This window comes from Myotis yumanensis, unplaced genomic scaffold (genome assembly GCF_028538775.1).
Source record: "Myotis yumanensis isolate MYYU_CA2020_CCGP unplaced genomic scaffold, mMyoYum1.0.hap1 SCAF_1, whole genome shotgun sequence".
NCBI lineage: Eukaryota > Metazoa > Chordata > Mammalia > Chiroptera > Vespertilionidae > Myotis > Myotis yumanensis.
The window spans coordinates 197005818-197032731 of record NW_027223752.1 but is presented as its reverse complement, the minus strand read 5'-3'; the positions used below and the strand labels follow the sequence as shown (position 1 = coordinate 197032731).

Here is a 26914-nt window from a genome sequence, read left to right as displayed (position 1 = left end):
GGATAGATTCCTATGCTTGGTAAATATTTCGTGGGTAACAATTACTGGCTCAGTTTACCTTTACCTGAAATCAGGGCCTTTGCCATCCTTGATATGTTATTGGCCATTTCTACTTCTGTGAAGTGCCTGTTCATATCCTCCATGTATTTCCATCCCGGAATGTTTGTCTTTTTCTGTTTTTGTTTTGTAAGGTTTCTCACTCTACAATAATTACCAACCTTTATCAGTTATACGTGTTACCGAGTAGATCTGAGGAAAATTCAGCTTAAATGCATGATTTAACATTATTACCTACAATGACCATGTGTTATTTCTGTTTTTCCTTTGAAATTATTTCAAATATTTAGAAGAGTTCTATGGAAATTCAGTAAGAAATGTGCTCTGTAATTCCCCCAGCAATAAAGTTTTCATTTGTTTGTAAAATGAATTCATGCCTTAGGCTGGACAATATTTACTATGAGACTCTGACGATTGTCTTCTTGACCAACAAAGTCAGGAATGATTTTCTTATCTGGACCCCTGCAATCCTGGTGTGTATGTTTTAGGACAGCCTTGAGAATTCTTGTGACTTGATTTTCCTATTTCCATAAAATTTTCATGATTTTTGTATTCTTTGCATTGCTATTTATAATGGTCAGTCATAGTGTGCTTAGATTTAAAAGAAAGAGATGATTGTATATTTATTTTGTCATGCTGAAGGTTGTAATGCTTTTATATAAGGTTAATGGGAGGGATGGAACAACAGACTTGTGAGGAAAGAAAGAAGTAATGACACACTGATATAGTATGAGTTATCCTATATAATAAAAGGCTAATATCCAAATAGATCAAAAGGGCGTTGGCCACTGCGGGATGGTGTAGCAGCTTAGTGGGGGCACAAGACTAAGGCGGGGCACTGGTTGCTGTCATTGGAGTGAGCCTCTGGTGGTTACTGAAAATTCTTTGCTCCCATGTGCTGGTCCTGTCTGGTACTTACACCTGCTGGTGGCACCTGGCGCTGGCCCCGATCACTCCACGCTGTCTGCACTTGGAAGCGGGGTGGTGAGAGCGGGGATACTGGCAGAGAGCAGACTGGGGGCTGTGGCTGGAGGGACCAGGCTGGGGCATGGAGGATGGGCCAAGACTCGCCTCTGTGCCCACTGCAGCCTTAGAGCCCACAGCTCCTTTCAAGGTGCAGGAATTTGTGCACTAGGTCCCTAGTATGAAATAATCACTATTTCAACTGCCTTCAACAAACACATTGAATTGTTCCTATGTCTGTAAGTAGCTAAGTGATTCTGTGCCTTGTTTTACAAGAAGTGGGCATATATATGTACACGTATATTTGGAGAGAATGAAAATTCAATAAGTCCCTTTAGAGCAGTGGTTCCTCAAACTTATTTGGCCTACCGCCCCCTTTCCAGAAAAAATATTACTCAGAGCCCCCTGGAAATTAATTTTTTTAAAAATTTTAATAGCAATTAAACAGAAAGATATATGTATTAATGTTTCTACCTTTTTCATAAAATATAGGAAAGAAAGGTGTAAATTAGACACATTGAAGTTTGAAATTATGAAACTATTTATTGAACTCAGAATAGAAAGGTAATACAAAAAAAATTAAAACAAATGCACCTGTGGCCATCACCACCCCCCTGGATCGCTGCAGCGCCGACCAGGGGGCGGTAGAGCCCACTTTGAGAATCAATGCTTTAGAGTATGGATTCTACATTATCAAACTTATAATTGGAACCATATACCCATTATCAAAGACTAAAAGGAAAGTGAAAAAACCCAGTGAATCTTTTTAGGGGGCTGTGAGGCAAACAAAATTAGCTACTGAAACCAAAGTCTTTCATAAATAGCTCAGTGTACAATAGGAAGCAATTAGTTATTGTTATATTTCTCAATCCATTTAAGTTTTGATGATAAATTAACTTAAACTGGATGAAAGCAAATGACTTCCATGTCTGTAGGTAAGAAGTGATGCTGAGGCTGGATGTACCATAAAACAAAGGAGCATTGGTGGTCTCCCAAAATGAAATAGAAGGATGAATTATTTTGCACAATTCTAACTTTTGAATAGTTTCTTTAGCAAAAGATAAAACTACAGAATTTTGCACCAAAATAATTTTAAAATATTCTGAATATTTGCAAAATAATATTAATATTGGAATAGACTACTTAATGTTCTTGTGTTCATGTGTAATGTTTGAAAGACAGTTAAGCTAATGTTTTGGTATAACTTTGCAATTAGAATAACAAATTTAAAAATATATTCATATGGCTTTATTTTTGGTTTACTTTTTATAAGTCTTTATGTTTGGCATGACATATTTATAACTCTTAACCAGGTAGTCACTTGAAAACAAATTTGGATCTGAGAAGCTAAATTGTGAAAAGTAAGGTTGTCACAGGAGATAGTGACCCTTACGTCACAACTTCTTGGTGGAATAAAGTGAAGGAGTCCTATCTACAAGGCATATCAGCTTTAGGCCTCCATAACAACTACTCTCTTTTTTTCTTCTTTCCTGTTTTAAAAAACTTCCGGCAACAAAACAGAACACATTTTGTGATGACAAATGTAGCAGTTGCCACACAGGCCAGCAGGAACCCAATCACATCCAAAGAGTGGTACTGGACCCAGGTGAGGTCAAGGGCGGCTGGCCGAAGATGTTTGGCTCCTTTGTGGCGCATGACAAACTCTATCCAGAAGACTGTTCGATCTAGAGGTTTCATAGGCTGGTCATGATGAATTCTTGATAACTTCATAGTGTTCTCCTTATATCTAAAGGAGAAACACAAAGATATCAACATTGAAAGAAAGTTAATTTCCTTAAGCCAATCATTCCCATTCAAAGTAGTATTTTTTTAATTAAAAAAATATTTTTATTGACTGGTCAGCATAGCTAACTGGTTGAGCCTTGACCCATGAACAAAGAGGTCACCATTTGATTCTGAGTCAGGGCACATGCCCAGGTTGCTGGCTCGATCCCCAGTGTGGGGGGTGCAAGAGGCAGCTGATCAATGATTCTCTCTCATTATTGACTAGAGGCCCAGTGCACAAAATTTGTGCAGTTGGGCAGGGTCCCTCACCCCGGCCTGCACCCTCTCTCAGTCTGGGAGCCCTTGGGGGATGTCCGACTGCTGGCTTAGACCCACTCCCCACGTGGAGCGGGCCTAAGCTAGCAGTCAGACATCCATAGTGCTGCTGCAGAAGTGGGAGAAGCTCTCACCACTGCCGCTGCGCTCACCAACCGTAAGGTTGGCCCACAGGGGGAGCACACTGACCACCAGAGGGCAGTTCCTGCGTTGAGTGTCTGTCCCTGGTGGTTAGTGCACATCATAGCGACTGGTTGTTCTGCCGTTTGGTTGATTTGCATATTAGCCTCTTATTATATAGGATGTTTCTATCTCTATCTCCCTCTCCCTTCCTTTCTGAAATCAATAAAAATATATTTAAACAATATACACAAAAAAACATTATGCCATGTGAAAGAAGCCAGTTCCAAAAAATCATATATTATATGATTCTGTTATTATGAAATGTCCAGAAGGACTAATCTGTAGAGACAGAAAGTTGATCAATGGTTGTTTGGGTGAGGGAGATGGGAAGTGACTTCTAAGACATATGATATGTCTTTTTGGGATGACAAAAATGCCCTAAGTTTATATTATGGTGATAGTTTCATAGCTTTGTAAGCATACTATGTATATTTGAATTATATAATTTTAACATGAGAATTTTATGGTATGTAAATAATATTTCATAAAATCTGTTTAAGTGATTACAGTAAAATAAGTTTTTGAGTGTAAAGATATTTATAGCTTCAGAAATTTTAGGTATTGAATTTATTTAGGTAAAGAATTTATGATTTTTTCTTCTAGTTATTACTCTCCCTAATATGTATTTTATCATATTTTTTAAAAAATGTGTCCTTATAATTACCTACATAACTTTATATTATTGGAGGAGAAAATTGTTGCACTAGATGGCTCCCCATTAAATACATGAGATTAAAACACAACTTTGAAGTAAATGTGTGGTGGAAAATAAAAGTAGATTAGGATGGGTTAACTCATGTTAATAATGTCAAAATTAGCTTGTTAAAATTGGGATGAAATTAAGATGCACTATTGACAAAATAATCTATGTATAAATACTATCTATAAAAAATATGTGATACTTACGAAGGGTCATTAATGACAGTCTTCAATGCATTGAGCAAATCTGTACTTGAAATAGTGTTGAAGTCCAAACTGATAGCTGCTCCCTTGGTCTTCATGTGAACAATGTTATGAGGTTGATCCGCAAACAAAGGAAGGCCCACCATAGGGATCCCATGGTAGATCGCCTCATAGATGCCATTGGTTCCACCATGAGTTATAAAGGCTTTGGTTTTTGGATGACCTAGGATTGGGTGAATTTCAGCAAATTATGAATTATAAGTCTTGGAAATAAAATTTGAGTTGGGCAATAAAGGCACTGACAAAGACAATATATTTAGTAACAGATTGGTCTACACTTCAGACTGTATTGAAATATTTTTCAGAACTCATAGGAAGAGAAACATAAGTCTGCTGGAGGGACAGTGAAGGCTTACATAGAAGATTAGTGTGTTTCTTTTGACTTGAAATGAATACAAGTTGACAGTGGACAAATGGAAAGAGAATATTCTGGATTTTAAAAAGTGTATGCTAAAAAAAAAAGTGGTGGTGCATGTTGAAATATATTCTCTTAATAAAATAGAGAAGTCAGAGTGTGATATGTAGATGTCAAGGCAACAGAAAATGGGATGGTGTTGGCACCAGAATCAGAGGAAGGAAAATCTACACATTATAATGAAATATGTTCTTACTTCAGAAAGAGATATTAATTTTTTCCCCAATGGATAATGGAGAGTTACTAGTAATAAAAGAGGAGCTGATATATTTCAGGGGCACCTGTACACCCTTACCGTGGATTAAACTGCTGGTGTAAGGAGAGAATTAGGAGGCAGAGTGACAATTGAGCTATTCTCTCTGAGAGGAATTACACATGAACTAAAGATCTTTTGTCTGTGGCCATAAGGAACGTGACTATGTAACATAAGATGTCAACTGTTACAGCTTATCCTTTCCCCCTAGGACTAGGAAATAAATATTGGGAAGTTCATTTTTATTTTTGAGGTTTTCAGTAACAAATGTTCAATGCACTTTTATCCTAGTGAACTGCTTATCATTCTGGTTGACTTGATTCTGATTTCAGGGTTTTCCAGAATCTTACCAAGAAGGTCATTCTGGGGGATCCATTTATAGAGCTGGGTATTTGGCCCTAAGGTATCTGGTTTTTTGCCATCATATCTCCATATAACCTGTTAGGGTAAAGAAGGTAATGTATTACGTGAGTCAAACTGCAGAGTTATATCATGTTAGAATTGTAAATAGGTTAGGAGACATCCAGTTAAACCCCTGACATATTACAGGTAAGGGAATGAGGACAAGACATGTTGATAATGAGAACCAATAAAACACTGCTGTAAGGGGCATAGGTACTCGTATTGTGGGTTACTTATTTTTATATTCAGTCAGGTATGAGTGCAATCATGATGTTTCACACTTTGGGTTTAGACAAATGGGATTATCAATGACCAATTCAAGCATATAAAAATTTTTAGGTAGTCATATAATTGTAGTGCAAAACACAGTAAATTAATGGTTTAGACATTTATTTTAATTATTTATTATTCTAGCTCTCACCATCTAGATTTAATGTTAACCTGTTTATTTCTTTTTGAATGATGGGGAAGTGGTTTACTTATATTCACTAATTACATAAAGTATCTTAGAGTTTTACATCATTTGCTTTAAAAAATCAATGTAATCAGCTATTTATGAGAATTAAATCATTCTGATATATAAGTTTATTAATAATAATAAATAATGTGTGCTTAATGAGTATGTTTAGCTTCTTTTAGTTTTCTACTTATTAATCACCACTTCCAAGTGGTAAGTTTTACCCAAATCCTGTGTTATTACTCTAGCTAGGATTGAAAATTTTCTTAAAATATAGAAAAGAAAAGCCATTGACACTTTATAAATAATAGTTTGCCTGTTGAAAAGATCAAATATGATGATGATGGTAAATTTAATTCATCTGACTGTTAATATTTCAAAACATTATACAGTTCACTGACAGCATTGATTAATATGATTAATCTATATATATATAATAGAGAAATATGCAAATTAGCCTGGATGCTGTAAGGGGAAGACCAAACAGCAGGGACCAGAGCAGCCACAGGCTCCCAGCCTCGCCAGCCCCGGAGCACCAGCACACCCTTGGGCCTGGAATAAGGACGCATTCACAATGAGCCCAGAGTTACTGCACAGGGGGGTGCAGATCAGGAGGGCTGTGGATCGGGGGACTGCAGATTGGAGGGAGTTACATATCAGGGGGCTGCAGATCGGGGGGCTGTGGTTGGGGGGGTGTGGATGGGGAGGCTACAGATCAGGGGGCTGCGGCACTGGGGACCCCAGCTCCGAGCTCAGAGCCTGGCCTCAGGGCTGCAGCTGTGACTGCACTGCCCAGTGGGGAGCCCCACAATGTGTCCCCACAGACTCAGGAGAGCCAACGGGTCCATGGGGACGGCCAGGAAGAGGCCTCGCCTGGCGCCCTTTACTCCGTGAGGAGGGCCCGGTGGATGGGAGTTGTGGTCCAGACCGTGACCAGAGATCAGTGTTTGAAGAGGGAGCCTTCAGCCCCGTGTACTTTCTCTTCCAAAGAAGCTCCAGCTCCTCCCTGCACTCAGGCCCTGCCAGAGGGCCATGCCAGGGCCACATGGCCGCTGCCCACACCCACTGGTGTCTGCAGTCCCATGTGGGACCGTGAACCATGTCTGAGCCCCTCTGAGGTGGAGCCCATGTCACCTCTCTAAAGTTTTCATTTTTGCTGATCGGACCTTTGCCTTCTGAGGTGTAGAAGCCAGGACGCTGGGCGCAGTGGAGCCTGCAGACAGGCACTCGGGAGCTCCTGGGCTCCCACGGCTTCCTTCAGAGAAGGCACCCCCTCCCCCCTCCCCGCCCCCCAGTGCACCGCACACTTCGACCTGCAGGGAGCAGCACAGTCACCGCTACAGGCATGGCCCCAAAGCTGCTCCTGAACCTCGCTTTTCCTCCTTCGGCTCCAAAGCCCAACACAGCCTGTGCCGGCCCCAAAGAGGGTTGGCTGGTGCCCTCAGCGCCCTCCCCAGGGCCCTCCCCAGTACCAGACAGGACCAGGCAGCAGGGGGGTGAGGTTGGCCTGGGACAGACTTAGCCCCTGCAAGCTGTGTCACAGCGGCTCCTGAGCAGCGAGAACTTACCAATAGGGATGTTTGTGCAGACATTTCAAACAACTTCCACTTTTAAAACTGAATTGAAAAGCATAGATTGTTGCTCTAGAGAGCAATGCTTCGGTGGGACCTGAGGTTACCTTGGAGGCTAGAACCAAAAGTTACATGATAGCAAGTGTTGGCGAGGATGTGGACAAATCCAGGTCCTCACACCCTGCTGTCGGAATGGAAATGGTGCAGCCGCTCCTCAAATGATCAATATCAGTCACATAGGACCCTGTAACCCGCCACTCCGAGGTATACACCCGAGGGAGGCAGCCGGTCACAAAACTCCCATTGTGTATGGTCCCATTCCCATGAAATGTCTGAAACAGCAGTGTGCCGATGGCTGGCTAAGGCAGGCAGCTAGATGGGGAAGGTGGCACGGGGTTTCTTCTAGAAGCAATACAACGTTCTAAAAGTGACTGGTGGTGCCCTGGCTGGTTTGGCTCAGTGGATAGAGCATCAGCCTGCAGACTGCAGGGTCCCGAGTTCAATTCTGGTCAAGTGCACATGTTGGGTTACAGGCTCTATCCCCAGTAGGGGGTGTGCAAGAAGCAGCCGATCCATGATTCTCTATCATTGATGTTTCTCTCTCCCCCTCTCCCTCCCCTCTGAAAAAAAAAAAAAAAAATATATATATATATATATATATGTACTGATAAAAGGGTAATATGCTAAATAGACTGGGAGACCTTCTGGGAGACCTTCTGGACAAAGCCATGGTGGCGGGGCAATCAGGCCAGGAGGGGAGGGCAGTTGGGGCAAGCCAGCCGGTGGGGGGCGGGGGGCAGTTGGGGGCGATCAGGCCGGCAGTGGGGCACAGTTTGGGGTGATCAGGCTGGCAGGCAGAGTGGTTAGGGGAGATCAGGCAGGAGGCAGGTGAGTGGTTAGGAGCCAGCAGTCCCGGATTGCAAGAGTGATGTCCGACTGCTGGTTTAGGTAGGATCAGGCCTAAACCAGCAGTCGGACATCCCCCGAGGGGTCCCAGATTGAGATGGTGCAGGTCAGCTGAAGGACACCACCAGTGCATGAATTTCGTGCACAGAGCCACTAGTTAGTTATAAATAGCCAAGCAATTTATAAGTCCACCAGTAAGCTGGATTCTAGTTTATAAGTGGTTAACATCTTTTTGCTATGTGAGTGTTAAAGTTACTTTAAGTTCTCAGCAACTTTGCATAGGTGATAAGGAGGAAGCTACATTAGTTAGGAAACTAAAAGTAGTTCACAATTATCCAGAGACTTCAAGTGTATTTTATGTATTAGAATAATACACTACCATAATTCATGGAGAGGGAGGAGCAGCTGAAACTGTAAGCTAGGCTTGCTTCTGGTTGACTCTTTTTTATCTCCTCATATTCCTCCTCCTCCTCCTCTATCAAAATTATTATTCTGATGGGTTGTTTTGGGGCCATATTTTATAAAACACTGGGTCACCTTGAGGGCTGGACCCACCTACACCCTTTCTTTTATGTCTTCCTGCTTCAGAATTTAGCAGGACCCAGTCCACCAGGGAGGTTCTCTTTTCTTTTTACAGGCCATTTTTTCTCTTTCTCTAAATCATTATTTCTGTATTAGGTACCTGGATGCAGCTTGGTGAGCCCTAGACATCCTTACTCTGAATATCACCTTGCAACTGAATAGGCCTAATCCAAAATCCAGGGAAAGTAGGAGTATAATTCTCCACTTGCCATTTTAACAGTCCCTGACAACTATCATTCTTCTTTCTGTTTCTATGAATTTGACTAGTCTAAATCCCTTACGTAAGTGGAATCATGCAGTATTTGTGTTTTAGTCTGTGGCCTATTTCACTTAGCAAAATGTCCTACTGGATTACCTGGCAAGTCTAAACTGTATGATGCCTTTCAGATTGTTATTCCCTGGTTAATGTTAAAATTTAACTCTATTCTGAGAACACTGGTAGTGTGTTCAGTACTCTAGGAATCCTGCAAGGAAATGAAGCAAATGACAGGATAGGATTTGATGCTATCTGTTCCTGCCCTATAATACTATTATCAAACAAAAATTCACACTGTATTTTTGAATATACTTCTTTGTGACCAGAATGTTAATGCCAAAGTTACTGTCCATCAAAAACACCCTCTGTACTACTTTAGCACCTGCCATGTGTATTTTGTTTTTCAAATTGTTATCTGAGTTAATTGGAGCTACCCTAATAGTTTACCTTTCATGTAGAAATTTCTTAACCAGACATTTTACAGAGTTTAACACACTCATTAGTTTTCTGCTCTAAGGTAGTTTATCTAACCTTTTGAGGAACCTGGGCAAGGGCTGATGCAATCACATTGGCTCTTTCTTCTGTCATGTTAGTGACCATCGACCCCAGGGAAAACACCACGATACCATTTTCTCCAGAGCTCTGGACAAACTCTTCCATTTCCTGTGAAGGAAGAATTTTTTCCATTACAAAAGACAATAGCATAGTGAACACTATTAAAGGGATTGCTACAAACAGCCAAAGAGAAAATTAAGTATCATAGGAATTATTAGTATAGTTCTTGTTATTTTAAATTGTGTTAAATAATATACTTACCATCTTATCCATTTCTAAGTGTACAGTGCAGTGGTGTATATATTCTTATTATTGTATAATTCATCTCCAGAACTTTTTCATCTTGTAAATTTTTACTGTATTTTTCTTAAACTATAATTCTCCACTTCCCATTTTAACAGTCCCTGACAACTATCATTCTTTCTGTTTCTATGAATTTGACTAGTCTAAATCCCTTACATAAGTGGAATCATGCAGTATTTGTGTTTTTGTCTGTGGCCTATTTCACTTAGCAAAATGTCCTTAAGATTCATCTATGTTATAGCAGGTGTTAGAATTTCCTTCAATTTTAAGGCTTGGTAATGTTCATCTACAGATATCCTGAGCCACCAGAAAGACAAGTAGGTCCTAGAGCAAATTAATCCTGAAATATTGCAGGAGGTAAAAATCACTAAACTGATACTTTCATTTTTCAGGGACATCATGAGAAGGCAGGATTCATTGAAAAAGATAATGCTGGGAAAAATAGAAGGTAGGAGGAGAGAGGATGATCAAATATGAGATGGATTCACACCATAAAAGAAGCCATAAGCATGAGTCTAAAAGAGTTGAGAGGGCTGTTAAAACTAGGATTTTGTGGACATCACTCATTCATAAGGTCCTCAGGAGTCAGAGCTGACACACAGCACATAACACATATTATACCATTGTGTGTATTGATTGTTTATTGATTTATCTATCAACTAGAGGCCTGGTGCTTGAAAGTCATGCATGGGTAGGGTCCCTAGACCTGGCCAGTGATCAGGGCTGATCAGTCTTTCAGCTGCTGGTTGAGGCATTCCTTCTGGCTAGCAGCCAGGGCCTGCCTTCATTCTGCGCCATCCGCTGGTGGTCATAGTGAGCAATCGAACTCCAGGTCAAACTTCCAAGGGGACACTTTGCATATTAGACTTTTATATATATAGATTGTAGTTCTACTAAATTACTTGCATTTAAGCTTGTCAGGTTTTCTGGAGAATTATTGTAGTATATTCATTAGTATTTTATTTCTTTGACTATGAATACTAAGAAAAAGTTCATTATGATTAGAATGACTCTATATCTTTTTTATCATCTCTATAATAATTTATATCTCATCTTAACTTTTGTCAGATTCTCCCAAACTTTCCCCTTAAATCATTAATATAATTTATTGAAGTATATTTGGCATACTATATTATATTTGTATCAGGTGTGCAATGTAGTAATTTGACATTTATATACTTTACTATGTGGTAGGTCTAGTAAACATCTCACTGCACAAAGTTATGTTAAGTGTTATTGACAATATTCCTTATGCTGTACATGGAACTCCTGTTATTCATTTATTTTATAACTAGAAGTTTGTACCTCTTATTCCTCTTCTTCTTTTCCTCCTTTACCAACCCCTCCCCTTCTGGCAATCATCTATATAGACAAAAGTCTATATGCTAAGTGTCCAACTGTATGGGTAATGAGGTCATGTAGCAATGCCTGGCTTCCTCTCCCTAGCGACTAGCCACCTTGAAGTTTCTTCTGCCTGGGATCACGACTTGCTTCATAGCCAGGTGCAAATATTTCACCCTTGTCTAATCTCATTTGACCTTCACAGAAGTCCTGGAGTAGGTAGATAGGAGACTTGGTAACATCCTATTTCCTTTTCATTAGCCGAAAAACATAGATTTAGAAAGTTTAGAAAGTTAACCCGACTGAAAAGAAGTAAGAAATGGTGAAACTTGGAAATGACTTCAGGTTTTCTCACTGCACTGAATATAGTCAAACATTGCTGCAGTTAAATATTTTACCCTTTCTTCTCCCTGTGTGATCTACAATAATAATCTGCTTCATGTTGATATTTACTGCTGTGTTGCTGACAATTACCTGAAAGAGAAGTTGAGGTGCTTCACTGGGCTGGAAGAAGTTTAGCTACATCAGAAAGCAGGTCTAATTAAGCAAGTTTATTCTATATACATAAAAGGCTAAGTTGACTAATGCATGTGCAGTATATGCTAGTGCCAATCACATGCATGTGTTTCTAGATGTCATTGTCGATTGTGAATTTGGTTGACACTTCTAATATAGAGAAAGGGCGAATAGCAATATTAAAATATTTCTTCTAATTGATTTCCATTCAATGTGCATGAATTTGTGCAGTGGGCCACTAGTTAGAATATAATTTGTATCTATACGTCTATTTCTGTTTTTTTGTTGTTTGTTTGTTTTTTAGATTATACATATAGGTAAAATCATATAATATTTGTCTTTTTCTGCCTGAATTATTTAACTTAACATGATACCCTCTAGGTCCTTCCATGTTGTTGCATTTAGCAAGAGGTAATCCTTTGATATTGGTGAGTAATTTTCCATGGTATGCATAGACCTCATGGATTTTACCCATTTATCTATTGATGGACACCAAGGTTGCTTCCATATCTTGGTTATTATAGTAAATGCAGTAATGAACATGGGGGTGTATATATCTTTTCAAATTAGTGTTTTTGTTTACCTCTGATAAATACCCAGAAGTGGAATTGCTGGATTGTATGCTATTTTTAATTTTTTGAGGAACCTCCATACTGTTTTCCACCAATTTACAAACTTACTCCATGTACAGGAGTTCCCTTTTCTCTACCTTCTTGAAAACACTTTTTACTTGTTGACTGATTTATGGATATTTATTTTGTATCCTGCTACTTTACTTAATTCATTTATCAGTTCTAGTAGTTTCTGTGTGGAAACTTTAGGATCCTCTAGATACAGTATCATGTCATCTGCAAATGGTGACAGTTTTTCTTCTTCATATCCAATATAAATGCCCTTTATTTCTATTTCTTTTGTGATTGCTGTAGCTAGGACTTCAAATACTATATTGAATAAAGGTGGCAATAGTGGGCATCACTGTGTGTGTGGTTGTTTTTTTTATCGTAGAAGAAAAGCTTTTACATTTTCACCATAAATACGATATTAGCTGTGGGTTTTATTGGTCATATATGGTCTTTATCATGTTGATGTATATTCTCTCTGTACCCACTTTTTTGAGAGTTTTTATCATGAATGGATGTTGGACTTGTCAATTACTTTTGTCTGTATCTATTAAGATGATCATATGATTTTTATCTTTGGTTTTGTTGATGTTGTCTATCACATTGATTTTTTTTGGTGTGGGGATATAGAACCAACCTTCCATTGCTAGAAAACATTGCACTTGAGCATGATGTATAATCCTTTACCATATTGTTGAATTCAGTTTGATAATATTTTGTTGAAAATATTCACATCTATTTTTATCAGAGATATAAATTTTTTTTTTGTATTGTTTTTGTCTGGTTTTGCTATCAGGGTACTGCTGACAGCTTTCATAGAATGAGTTTGTGAGTGTTATTTCCTTTTCAATATCTCTGGAATATTTTCAGAAGGATAGCTATTAATTGTTCAGCAGAATTAAATGTTCAGTAGAATTTACTTGTGAAATTATCTCGTCTTGAACTTTTGTTTGTTGGGAGTTTTTTTTTTTTTAATTACTATTTCAATTTTTTTGCTTGTAACGGATATGTTCAGTTTTTATGCTTCTTCCTGGTTCATTCATTGAAGGTTGTATGTTTCTTATATAGCTCTTTTTCTGGAGATTTCTTCTATTCTTTCATTTAGGACCTGTTCCTTTGTCTGCCTATATTTTCTGTCTCTTCGTGTATGTTTCTCTGTATTAGATCAATTTGCTTTTACTCCGAGTCTTCTGTATTCCCTCATTTATTTTACTTTCTGTGTTTATTTCTAAGAATTAGATGAAATGGTCACCTCTCCTGAACTTAATGGAGTGGCTATGTGTAGGAATGATTTCTGTGTAGTCTGTGTGTGCTGTGTGGCTTCAGCAGCCTGGCTGGAATTGAAGTGGTTGTATGAGGTACCAGGGGTTCCCTGACATGCAGGCTAGCCACAGTTGAGGCAAACACGACCAATTTTCCCAGTGTGCCCAGCTCCGTGGGCACCCTGGTAGGCTGGATGGCTGGGTTTGGAGCAGCCAGTGGCATATGGCTGCAGCATTGCCCTGGCAGTTTGTCTGTCTGAGCCTGGGGTGGGTGTGGGGTGAGTGGCCTAGGGCACGCTATGGTGGCCTTGCAGGTGAGCTACAGCACTTGAATTGAATTCTTGCCCATGCTTTCAGTGGAAGAGAATGTAAACATTGGCACTCACAGGCACCTCCAATCACAAAGAGTTTCCACAGAGCCTGAAGAGTTCTCACAGTTTCTCAACCTTCTCTATGCAGTCTCTGTCACAGTCTCTCTCTCATTTATTGTGCAGAAGCTGTTCAGTCAACGCTCAGATGTTTTTTAGGAGGAAATGCTCTTCATGTAGGTGTATATTCTGAGTGTTCATGGGAAGGTGTCAGTTCAGGGTCTTCCTATGCTGAAATCTTGGACCTCTCTCCCTAAATCACGTCTTTCAGGCTGGAGGATTGATAGAATTCCTGAGTCTGGTTTTATTGTCCAGAATATCTATGAAATAGCCTTACAATTCCTATTTATAATCCAGAATTATCTACACTAATAAAAGAGAAACATGGTAATTAGCGTACGACCGCTACCCTTCCCATTGGCTAATCAGCATATCCTTATGCAAATTAACTATCAGCCAAGATGGCGGCCGACAGCCATGCACTGAAGTGAACAGGGAAGCTTGCTTGCTCCAGTGAAGGCGAACTCCAACGTTCCCTGCCTGACCTGCCGGCCTCTCAGCTGCTACTCTAAGCAACTATGTAACAAATATAGAAGCTAAAGAAAACCCCAGAAACCGGCTTTCAGTCAAAAGCTGGGCTTCAGCCAGCCGGACGGCAACATTGTATCAAATATAGAAGGTAAAGGCCAGAAACCTGCTTTCAGCAGCGAGGCCTCAGAGCTAAAGCTGGCCCAGAATAGAAAAAAAAAAGAAAAAAAGGAACGGTTGGGAGCTTTAGTCACCCGCCAACCTGAAAACGGCCTTCAGCCCCTCAGCCAGGCTGGCCAGGCACCCCAGTGGGGACCCCCACCCTGATCCAGGACACCCTTCAGGGCAAACCAGCCGGCTCCCAACCCGTGCACCAGGCCTCTATTCTATATAGTAAAAGGGTAATATGCCTCCCAGCACCGGGATCAGCGTGACAGGGGGCAGCGCCCAAACCCCTGATCGCCCTGCGGCTCTGTGTGTGACAGGGGGTGAGGCCACAACCTCCCTATCCACCCTGCTCTGTTTGTGACAGGGGAAGCCACCCCAACCCCCTGATCAGCCCTGCTCTGTGCCTGATAGGGGGGAGCTCCCCAACCCCCTGATTGCCCTGCGGCTCTGTGTGTGACAGGGGGGAGCTCACCAACCCCCTGATCATCCCTGTGGCTCTGTGTGTGACAGGGGGGAGCTCACCAACCCCCTGATCAGCCCTGCTCTGTGCCTGATAGGGGGGGAGCTCCCCAATCCCCTGATCGCCCTGCGGCTCTTTGTTTGACAGGGTGCGGCGCACCAACCCCCTGATCGGCCCTGCTCTGTGTGTGACAGGGTGCGGCACCCCAACCCCCCCCCCCCCCCCACCCCACGGGTCCTGCTCTGTGTGTGACAGGGTAGAGCCATAACCTCTCCATATGCCCTGCGCTGAGCGTGACAGTGGCGGCGCCCCAACCCCGATTGGCCCTGCTCTGTGAGTGACAGGGGGCAGCGCCCCAACCCCCCTGATCGGCCCTGCTCTGTGCGTGACAGGGGGTGGCGCCGCAACCTCCCCATCGACCCTGCCTTGAATGTGACAGGGGGCGGTGCCCCAACCCCTCAATCAACCCTACTCTGAGCTTGACTGAGGGTGGCATCGCAACCTCCCGATCCACCCTGCTCTGTGCATGACAGGGGGCAGTGCCCCAACTCCCCAATTGGCCCTGCTCTGAGCCTTACCAGGGGCTGCACCCAGGGATTGGGCGTGCCCTCTGCCACCCGAGAGCAGGCCTAAGCCAGCAGGTCGTTATCTCCTGAGGGGTCCCAGACTGTTAGAGGGCACAGGCCGGGCTGGGGGACCCCCCTCCCCCCCAAGTGCACAAATTTTTGTGCACCGGGCCTCTAGTCCTTTTATAATTATTTATCTGAGTGTCCATGTTTATGACATGTATGTGTATGACACCTTTTGCTCTGAAATCATATTGTACTTTCTTGTAGAATATGCTATGTGTAACCGGCTGTGAGGGGCCCTCATCATCACCTCGCTGACTCTCCCAGGGAGCACCTGCCCTACAGTGGGAGAAGTACAACTGGGCTCTCTGCAGCAAAGATCTGGTCACCCTCTTGAGTAGCTCAGTTTGATGTATTTAAAGTTGCTGGTGAAGTCATGTTCACCTGGAATTGTTTCAGAATTATTCTGATTGCGGTCCCTGATTTTTTATCAGTTTTCAAATTTTATTACTTTCAGTGTTAGAAAAATTCCTTATTGCTCAATGCACTTTCTAGCTCCCTACCCCCAAATGTGTAAGGAGACAACATTTTATGGATATCTGGTCCAAACTTCATATTCATCTATCCCCTCTGCCCCGCTCCCCACTCTGCTGATTTTTCTGTTTTAAATTGTTTACTTGTGTTTTTTCTCTGAAAAATAAATACCTAACCCTTCCAACATAAAAAAGTTTACTTTCTCATTCTAATAATTGCTACAAGCTTTTGTTTAAAACAATTAACATATAATTGAAATATAACATTCTGTAAGTTTATACTGTGTTAAATTGATTCATTTATATATTATATTATAACTAGAGGCCCGGTGAATGAAATTCGTGCGGTGTGGGGGGGGGGGGGGCCCCTCAGCCCAACCTGCACCCTCTCCAACCCAGGACCCCTCGGGGGATGTCCGACTGCCAGTTTAGGCCCGATCCCTGAGATTGGCCTAAACCGGTAGTCGGACATCCCTCTCACAATCCGGGACTGCTGGTTCCTATCTGCTCACCTGCCTGCCTGCCTGATCACCCCTAACTGACCCCCCCGCCAGCCTGTTCACCCCTAACTGCCTCCACCTGATGGCCTGATTTCCCCTAACTGCTCCCCCTGCCAGCCTGGTAGCCCCACGCAGCCTGCCGTTTAGTAGTTTAGTAGTTTAGTCATCTCTCACTAACCCCCCTGCCAGCCTGGTCGCCCCCTACAGTGTGCTGTTTGGTCGTTACTTCTACTGTGATGGCATCCCAGACAATTTGTATATTCCTCTATTATTACTATAGATATAACTATGGGCCCAGTGCATGAATTCATGCACCTTGAAAGGAAATGTGGGCTGTGAGGCTGCTGTGGGCACAGGGGTGGGTCTCGGCCCATCCTCCGCATCCACACTTGGCCCCCTCCCACCACGGCCCCGGTCCCCTGTCTGCTGGCAGCCCGGCTTCCACCACCACCGCTCCCACGTGCTTATGGTGCCAGCAGCTTTAGTGAATGGGGCTGGCATCATCGGGGGTGTGAGTGGCGGCTGCTGGCCCAATTGCCCCTCAGAAGCAGGAGGAGGGGGAGAAGCCCTCAGGGACGATTGGAACTTGTGTCGGACGCCAGCAGCGCATGTGACTGGTGGCTCTGGCTCTGGCTGTGGGTGTGAGCGGGGCTGGCTCTGGAAGTGTGTGAGCAGCAGCTCCAGTGCTGGCCGTGGGTATGAGCAGGGCCATTGTTGGCAGCAGGTGCAAGAGGTGGCTGCTGGACTGGATCGCTCCTCAAGAGCAGGGGGAGGTGGAGAAGCCCTGAGGGGTGGTTGGGCTGGCAGCCGCCTCTCGCAACCACTAATGGCGCTGAGCAATCGGACCGGCACTGGGTGCTGGCAGTGGGTGCAAGCAGCAGCCCTGGAGCTGGCAGTGGGTGAGAGCAGGGCCTATGCCGGCAGCAGGTGTGAGCACCCAGTGGTACTGTGGTGTGCGGGAGTACAGAATTTTCGGTAACCACCAGAGTCTCGCCCTGATGACAGCGACCAGCACCCCTCCTTGGTCTGGCGCCCCCGCTCACTGGATCCATCACCCCGCCACTGCCAATGCCTGCAATGTTCTGCACTCTGCTGCCTGCAGCCAATGCCCACCATGTTCCACGCTAGCCCCCTGGTGATCAGTGCACGTCATAGCGACTGGTTATTTGGTTGTTCGGTTGTTCCACCACTAGGTCTATTTGCACATTAGGATTTTATACATATAGATTACTACCTAACATTAGTGAACACCTCTATTAGGTCACATAATTATCTTTTTATGTGTGTGGTGAGAACATTTAAGATCTAGTCTCTAGAAACTTTCAAGTATATAAAGAGTATTGTTGGCTATAATCACTACAGATCCCAAACTTAATCATCGTCGAGTTGTAAGTCTGTACCCTTGACCAACTTCTTCTTACCCACTAATCTTTCTTTCACCAGTCCATGGTAATCAACATTATACTTCTGTTTCTAATGGGTTTGCCAATTTTAGATTCCACATATAAGTGATATCCTCTATTATTTATCTTTTTCAGTGTACCTTATGTCACTTAACATAATACCTTTGTGGTCCATCTATGTTGTCCCAAATGGTAGTATTTCCTCCTTTCTTATGGCTGAATGATATTGTAGTGTGTGTGTGTGTGTGTGTGTGTGTGTGTATTTCACATCTCTTAAGTTGTTTCCATTTATTGGCTCTTGTTTATAATGGTGCAATAAATGTGGGATTATGGATATATTTTTGATATCCTATTTTTCTTACTTTTAGAAGTATACCCAGAAGTGGATTTGTCGATCAAATGGCAGCTCTGTTTAACTTCTTAGAAAACCTCCATACTGTTTTTCATAGTGGTTGCACCGGTTTTACATTCCCACCAACAGTGTACAAGATTCAGTGTTATCTTGTAGATCACCAAGTTTCCTTAGCATAGCTATTTTGACTTTCGATTGGGTGGATCATATATCTCCATGTCTGTATTTGTTTGCTGGAGGATTGTTGTAGAATTTGGTGACCTAATGTTTCCTTGATTTTTCATGTTCTTTGGAATTTTGCATTGCTGTTTTTGCATTTGAATTAGCAGTCACCCACTTATGTTTACTACTCTCAGGGTAGAAATACCTTTCGTCAGTCTTCTATAGATAAGGCTTTTTCAGTTCTTGTATGAATATGCCTGCTTTGTGCTTCATGCTCCGTCTTGTGGGAGGATTCTGTTTGTCCTGTTTGTCCTCCCTCCATATAAAGCACCAGGCCAGATGCTGATCGCCTCCTTTTTCTTTTCCTGAAGGTGGTGCTACAGCTCAAGTTTCTGGTTCTCTCTTGTCTGCAAACCCTTGACTGTATTCTGCTCTTGCTTCCTAGCCTTTCATCAAATTTTGCTCTTGCTGCTGCCCTTGGCAGCTTCTACATGGAGCTGGCCACAGAGGGGAGGAGATATGGGTTGGAAAGCGGGTCACTGTTGTTGCCCACATGCCAGTATGGGGGATCTGTAAGAAAGGTTTTCTTCATGGTTTGTGGTCAGGCTTCCTGATGGAGTACAAAATGCAGTGAGGAGGAACCCTGTCTCTTTAACATGCTCTCTACTAATCTTCTTTGTCAGATCTGCTCCCTCTCACCAGTCACTGAGCTCCTAATTCAACATTCTGGATGCTGTGAGAGAGAAATGAGCTCTTTGGAAGCACCCTGCAAACCAGGGGAAGCTCGGCATCCACTCACCGGCTCTCTATCCCTGTGAGAGAAAACACAAGCACAGGCGGGCCTTCTTTCAGCCTCACACTGAGCTCCCTTGGAAGAGGAATGATGCTGGCGAAATCAAACTTTCCTCTCGCCCACACCAATGCATTCAAATTCATCTATTTTGTGCTCCTACAGAGTGCTGGAACTTCTCCTTTGGAAATCTGGACTTCCACAAACGTTCTCTACTCCATAGGTGACTGCCCAAGTCAGGGCTGTAGGTGCTCCTGGACTGCAGGTAAGAGGGGCTGGAACAATTCACAATATCCTGTAGGTGTCACAGCCAGTACTGGAGTCTCTCTGCCTATTGCCTGATGCGTAGGTGGGAAAGACTCTTTCCAGGTCCGTTTGCATTGGCACTTTTGTTCGTGGATAGATAATGAATTTTGTTGTTGAAGGAGGAAAATAACAAGGGATATCTCATGCTCACTTACACCAGATGGCTATTGTCACTCCTGAGGTATTCTGATCCACTCCCCTGGGATGTTCTCTAGCATTATTGTAGCATTATGCTTTTTCTTTATTATAATACTTTTCACACCATTTTTATTACTTGCTTATATGATCTCTTTCCAAGTAAAATATCTGGCGTGGGGGAGTAAAAACTGTGTCTACATTGCTGCTCTGTATATCCCCCCTTGTACCATACTAGTCACTTTAAAATTAGTTTTTGAATTAATGGCTGATACTTTTTTTATGTGTTGAATAATGAAGGCCTTAATTTAACTGACCCTATTTCCAAAGTCTCTGAAGTATACTTCTTTATTTTGTAATGATAGTGACATTCAAATTCTTGAAATAGTATGAGTTTCTAATTGGCAGGTCACATTACCCAGATTCCCATATCTCTCTCAGTGTGATCAGACCTTCTGAATGAAGAATACATAATGATTCCTATTGAAAATGCAAAGTAGAACAAACAGGAATAGTTTTACCTTAGGCAGAGGCTTAGCAGGTTTGCAGTGGAGGCCTCCAACAAATTGAAAATGTGGCAAGAGTGGGCGAGGAAACTCAAAATCCCAATAGGTTCGAATAAACCATATATCTGCTTTTCTCATTAACTCGAATAATGTAGTGGGTCTTCCTGAAAGGGAAAAAAAAAAAAGTAGAGAAAATAAGAGTATTGTAATGTGAATATACCATTTTTGTTTTCTTAAAGAAAAAAAAAGAAAAGCTTGGAATAATGTAGCCAAAGATATTTAAAGTGTCTGTGATTTGATAGTGCAAACATCGATCTAATCTAATAAAGCGAAACATGCAAATTGACCGCACCTCCGCTACGCCCCCAGCCAATCAGAGCGACTATATGCAAATTAACCCAACCAAGATGGCAGCCGACAGCCTCAGAGCTGGAGCAAGCAGGAGGCTTGGTTGCCCCGGCGATGGAGGAAGTCAAGCTCCCCACCTTCCCTGGTTGGCTGTGGCCTTGGTTCAAGGCAACAAAGTTTCAATTTTAGAAGAGAAATAAATCCCAGATACCTGCTTCCAGCCAGCCTCCACTGGGAGCTTGGGTGGCTGGGGGCCGTGGCCAGCCTGCCAACAGCAATCAGCCCCTCATCCAGGATGGCCACACCCTCATGGGGTGAGGGTTTCCGCTGGGGGGCTTTGCCAGCCTGCAGACAGCCATCAGCCCCTCACCCAGATTGGCCTGGCATCCCAGCAGGACCCCCCACCCTGAAGCAGGTGTGGCCAGCCTGAAAACGGCCCTATGCCCCTCACCCAGGCTGGCCAGTCACCCCAGTGGGGTCCCCCACCCTGAAGGGGTTGTGGCCAGCCTGCAAACAACCATCAAATACTCACCCAGGCTGGCCAGGCACCACAGCAGGACCCCCCTCCCTGAAGGAGGTGTGGCTATCCTGAAATTGGCCCTCAGCCTCTCACCTAGGTTGGCCAGGCACCCCAGTGGGACCCCCACCCTGATCTGGGACACCCTTCAAGGCAAACCAGCCGGCTCCCACCCATGCACCAGGTCTCTATCCTATATAATAAAAGGGTTATATGCAAATTGACCTTAACAGCAGAACCACTGGGAACGACTGGTCACTATGACACACACTGACCACTAGGGGCAGACGCTCAATGCAGGAGCTAACCCTGGTGGTCAGTGCACTCCCACACGGGGAGCTCTGCTCAGCCACAAGCCAGGCTACAGCTGCCTGTACAGTTGTGGTGGTGGGAGCCTTTCGCGCCTTCTCAGCAGCGCTAAGGATGTCCGATTGTAGTTTAGGCCTGCTCCCTGCTGGCAAGTGGGCATCCCCCAACGGCTCCCAGGCTGCCAGAGTGATGTCTGACTGCCAGCTTAAGCCTGCTCCCCCGGGGGAGTGGGCTTAATACAGCAGGTGGTCATCCCTCGAGGGGTCCCAGACTGCGAGAGGGCACAGGCCGGGCTGAGGGACCCCTCCCAGTGCAGAAATTTTTGTGCACTGGGCCTCTAGTCCTATCTAATAAACGAGAAACATGCAAATTGACCATAACCCCGACAACCTTCCCATTGGCTAATCAGCATATCCTTATGCAAATTAAGTGCCAACCAAGATGGCAGCCGGCAGCCAGGCACTGAAGCAAACAGGAGGCTTGCTTGCTCCAGTGATGGAGGAAGCTAAGGTTCCCCGCCTGCCGCTGCCGGCCTCTGAGCTTGCACTCTAAGAAATAATGTTGCAAGTATAGAAGCTAAACAAACTCCAGAAACCTGCTTTCAGCCAGCAGGGCTTCAGCCAGCAGTACCGCAACAGTGTTTAGAAGACAAATAAATCCCAGATACCTGCTTCCAGCCAGCCTCCACTGGGAGCTTGGGTGGCTGGGGGCCGGGGCCAGCCTGCCAACAGCAATCAGCCCCTCATCCAGGATGGCCACACCCTCATGGCCACAGTTGCAAACCAAGGCGTGCACAAGTTCCCCCCGCCTCTCCACTGCACTTCCATCAACCCGGCATGCCTAACATCCCCACAGGATGTGCACACATCCCCTCTGATGCACTCACGTCTTGGTGTTCTGGGTGTTCTGGGTGCTGAGGGTGGGCACCTGTGAGATGACAGTGAGAGGGCGTGGTGATGCCCTGTTAATACAGCCGTGGTCTCAGAGCTGTAGCCGAGGTCTCAGAGCTGGAGCCGAGCCTCAGAGCTAAAGCCAGCTCTCAGCTCCAGTGACAGCCATAGAAGGTAAATAAATCCCAGAATAAAAGAAAAAAGAAAAAAAGGAGAGGTTGGGAGCTTCAGTCGCCCGCCAGCCTGAAAACGGCCCTCAGCCCCTCACCCAGACTGGCCAGGCACCCCCAGTGGGGACCCCCTCCGTGAAGGGGGTGTGACCAGCTGCAAACAGCCATCATCCCCTCATCCAGACTGGCCAAGCACCCCAGTGGGGACACTCACCCTGAAGCAACAAGATGGCGGCTAATTTGCATACTGAAGTCGGGCGGCAGTGGGCAAGGCTGTCCACAGTCCCGGGACCAGGATCTGTGACCCTGCCAGGCGGGGGGCAGTGCTTGAAGCTGTCTGTGGTCTGGGACCAGATCTGTGACTCTGCCAGGCAGGGGGCAGTGCTTGAGGCTGTCGGCGGTCTGGGACCCGGATCCGTGATCTGGCAGGTGGGGGGCAGCGCCTGACACTTTCCGTGGTCCCGGGACCCGGATTTTTGTGACCCTGCCAGGCGGGGGGCAGTGCTTGAGGCTGTCCGAGGTCCGGGGACCCGGATTTGTGACCCTGCCGGGCGGGGGGGCAGTGCTTGAGGCTGTCCACGGTCCGGGGACCCAGATCTGTGACCCTGCTGGGCGGGGGGCAGTGCTTGAGGCTGTCCGTGGTCCCAGGACCTGGATCCGTGACCCTTCCCGGTGGGGCGGCAGCTTGCACAGGGGTGGATCGGCCAGGGTTGGGCAGAGCAGGATGCCTGGCTTCCGCCCAGCCCCAGTCACTCTGGGCAGGTGAGCAGCGCAGAGAACCTCTGGACAGGGGAGGCAGGCCAGCGGAGGGCGGCCTGTACTCCCCACATGGCGGTGGTGACAGCTGTGAGCGCGCCAAGTGGAGCCTGCAGGCTGAGCTGAAGTAGCGCCTGCAGGCCATCAGTGCCCAGGAGTGACTGCGCAAGATCCGCCTCCTGGCCCAGAAGGTGCAGAATCGCAGGGACAGCCACCATGGCGAGCCAGACTGCCGTCCTCCTGGCCGCACCACGGGGGTTTGCGGATCTGCAAAGCCAGAGGCCTCTGGTGTGCACATCCCCCCGATGTGTGAACATCCCCCAGCACACTGTCACCCTCCCATGCCTGCAACAGTTGCAAACAAAGGCATGCACAAGTTCCCCCTGCCTCTCCACTGCACTTCCATCAACCCGGCATGCCTAACACCCCCACAGGATGTGCACACATCCCCTCTGATGCGCTCACGTCTTTTGGAGAGTGTCTGGGTGTTCTGGGTGCTGAGGGTGGGCGCCTGTGAGATGACAGTGAGAGGGCGGAGTGGTGATGCCCTGTTCCCACGGAGGCCAGTGCAGCTATGAGATCACCTCTGGGGGGTTAATGCAGGTGCTGAGGCAGGAGCAGGTGCAGATAGACACACCTGGTGGGCACGGGCAGCCCTCGCTGAGGTGCCTCCGGTCAGCGTTCAAGATCAAGAACCCAGAGGCGGAGAGGAATTCCGTCCTCTCAGTGAAACAGTGGGATAGTCGGGGCGACTATAGAGGAGGAATGTGCACTTTGGGTGCCAGCACCCATGAGTGAAGGCTGCCCTGACTGAGCCTTGCTTGCTTGGGGCCTAGTGCACTCCTGCCGGGCAGCGGGTGACAGGACGTGCTTTTCCGAATTAATGAGAGAAAACATTGATTCTTCTGCTGCCCACGAAGGTGGAAAGTGAAGTGGGGAGACATGTGGGGAGTGAGCGAGGTTCCCTCTCTGGGGGTTCCAAATCTGCTGTTGGGTTTCTTTCATCACTGACTAGAGATATACAGGGTGTCCCCCCAAAATGTATACACACTTTGAATACCTACTAAATCCAATGGTTTTAAGCATAAGAAAGAAACAACAATGGAGCTGTTATCTGTTAAAAGTGTGGGCACAAACAGGTAGTTGGACATTCCCTGAGGGGTCTCAGATTGGAGAGGGTGAAGGCCAGACTGAGGGGCCTCTTCCCCCGCTACCCCAGTGCACGAATTTCATGCACTGGGCTACTAGTATATATATAAAAGTGTAAGTGACCATTAGGACCTATTGGTAGACCGAAAAAATGGTTGATCGGTCGCTATGATGCACACTGACCACCAGGGGGCAGACACTCACCAAAGGAGCTGCTGCCTAATGATCAGTGCACTCCCACAGTCAACCTCCCATTATCGGCCAACCTACTATGGTCCATCCCCTCAGCTGGCCGGGTTGTCAGTCCGCTTCCACAGCAACCTCCCATGGTCCCTCCCCCCGCCAGCTAGCCCAGATCAGGTCCAATCTCTGGCCAGACTGAGGGACCCCACCCATGCACGAATTTGTGCACCAGGCCTCTAGGATTTATATAATATACATTTTTTATATTATGATGTTTATATATATTAACAATACATATAAAATTTAACAGTTTTTCTTCTCTAACATCACATCAGGACATTCACAATCATAGAAAATGGTTAAACCTAAGCCACTACAGAATTAAACATGCATTTGCTGCTCTGTAAAGCTGCAGATGTAATAGATGCAAATGTAAACAATGATTTCAATTCCTCAATCAATTAAATATACCATATCCATGGAAACACTTTTCCCTAGATTATTAGTCTAGTTTCTGCAATTTAGGAAGCTATTCACTTTATCCTAGATTTCCCCAAAATGGAGGTTTTGAGAGTATGGCTCATTTCCTGGTACTATAATTACATGTGGTTCAATTTAGGAGCCTAATAATACTTGTGCATCAATAAAAAACATTTACAAATAACAGCTGGAATATTGTCATAACATTGGGTAATAGATATGCTCACTCTTCATTTTAACTCATTTGTCTTTAATGAAGAAAGAGTTTTCACAAAATATAGTTTACTAACTTCCATGTCCGCCCATCAACAAAAGTTTAGTGTTTAAGCAGATAAGTTGTAAGTGCTTAATGAAGGAATGTGAAGTCATTAGAAACCTCAAATTATAGGTTCCTGAGTCTGGGACAGAGCACTCCAGTATGAAAGAATCCTTCAGGTAATATGGCAAAGTAGTTCAGTTTTTAAATCAAACTAAACTACACAAGAGGAAGCAGTTCCTGAAGGACCTTATAAGTTAAGCATTTCCATAATATTTGTGAGAATGAAACATCACTTTATAATGTTATTTTATCATTTTACCTATAAAAGACAAATTTGTCTCAATTAATATTTGTAAAAATTCACCTTTTAGAGCACTAACAAAGTTAGGATTTCATGCTACCAAGTAAGGACATGACTTACCTAGTGCTTCGCTGTAAAGCTGATCCCACTTCTCACTAAATGCTTGGAACCAGAAATCAAAATAAAGCACATACATCATATTTTTTACTCGCTCCATGAATGTCATTTGATCACTTAATTCTGATAAGACAACAGGTACATAGGATGGAGGGAATGGAAGTCCTCCACTGTACTTTTCAATTGTATAGCCAAAAGAGAAGCGGAGACTGTACGCAAAAGGTATTTTAAGTAGCTCAGCCAGCAGCTCACCACAGGGTCCAGAGGGATCTGCAAGAACGACATCAAACCTTGATTCCTGTAGTTTTCTCATAAGGTTCTGGTTCAAAACAGCATCTTTACAGAGCTTTTGAATACAATCAAAATATTCCAAAATGTCATCTTGAATTAGTGAAAAATAAGTCCAAAATGTATATTTTGGCGTATAGGTCCACTTAGAGGTCAGCCGCATGAGAATATCCTCAAAATCATCTTTTGTCAAAGATGTAGGAAAAATCTCAAATTGAATAGCAGATGGTTTATTGGGATCAACAAGAATTGAAGCTGAAGATGTCAGAACGGTCACTTCATGACCTCTCTGGACAAGTGCATCCAGGATGGTCTTCATGTTGATCCAGTGGCTGTATTCTGTGGGCCACACCAGCACCTTTCCACAACTCCCAGGGCTGAAGTGACCACTCAGCTGTAGCAGCAGCAGAACTGAAATCCACTTCATAGGCATCCTGGTGGCACACAGGCTTCTTTTCAAATGGCCGATCCCTTTTATCGTGGCTCATGCTTATGTGCGAAGGGAAATCAACCAGGAAGTTAAAATATAACTTCTGGGCGTGGCCCCAGCGCTGAGCGCGCGGACCGCGGCAGCCTCCTTCTGCAGGTTGCTGCTCGCCACCAGCCCCTCCCGCCCGCGTTTCCCTGCCGCGGGGCGGCCTGAGTGGGCGCTGAGGGCGCCGGCGCCAGCGGTCCTGGGGCTTGCCACTCCTCCCCCATCC

General features: G+C 44.7%; 1 protein-coding gene across 2 annotated transcripts; it reads right to left on the bottom strand.

The window, feature by feature from the left end:
* Nucleotides 1-1537: 1537 nt before the first annotated feature.
* On the bottom strand, nt 1538-26914 carry LOC138995135 (UDP-glucuronosyltransferase 2B31-like). Of its 2 annotated transcripts, XM_070395549.1 has the most exons (6): nt 25929-26884; nt 20462-20610; nt 9601-9732; nt 5246-5333; nt 4171-4390; nt 1538-2767 (listed from the first exon to the last, which is right to left on the bottom strand). In XM_070395549.1, the coding sequence occupies exons 1-6, from the start codon at nt 26644-26646 to the stop codon at nt 2488-2490; spliced, it is 1587 nt and encodes a 528-aa protein (XP_070251650.1). In that variant the 5' UTR covers nt 26647-26884; the 3' UTR covers nt 1538-2487. The 2 variants fall into 2 exon arrangements, with proteins under 2 accessions (XP_070251650.1, XP_070251660.1); XM_070395559.1 differs by lacking the exons at nt 1538-2767; nt 5246-5333 and having other exon boundaries at nt 4275-4390; nt 25929-26914.

Coding starts and splice junctions, on each gene's coding strand:
- LOC138995135 (XM_070395549.1), bottom strand. CDS start 26,646: ATGCCTATGAAGTGGATTTCAGTTCTGCTGCTGCTACAGCTGAGTGGT. Junction 4,391..5,245: donor CCCCCAGAATGACCTTCTTG/GTAAGATTCTGG, acceptor ACCCAATCCTAG/GTCATCCAAAAACCAAAGCC. Junction 2,768..4,170: donor ACTGTCATTAATGACCCTTC/GTAAGTATCACA, acceptor TTTCTCCTTTAG/ATATAAGGAGAACACTATGA.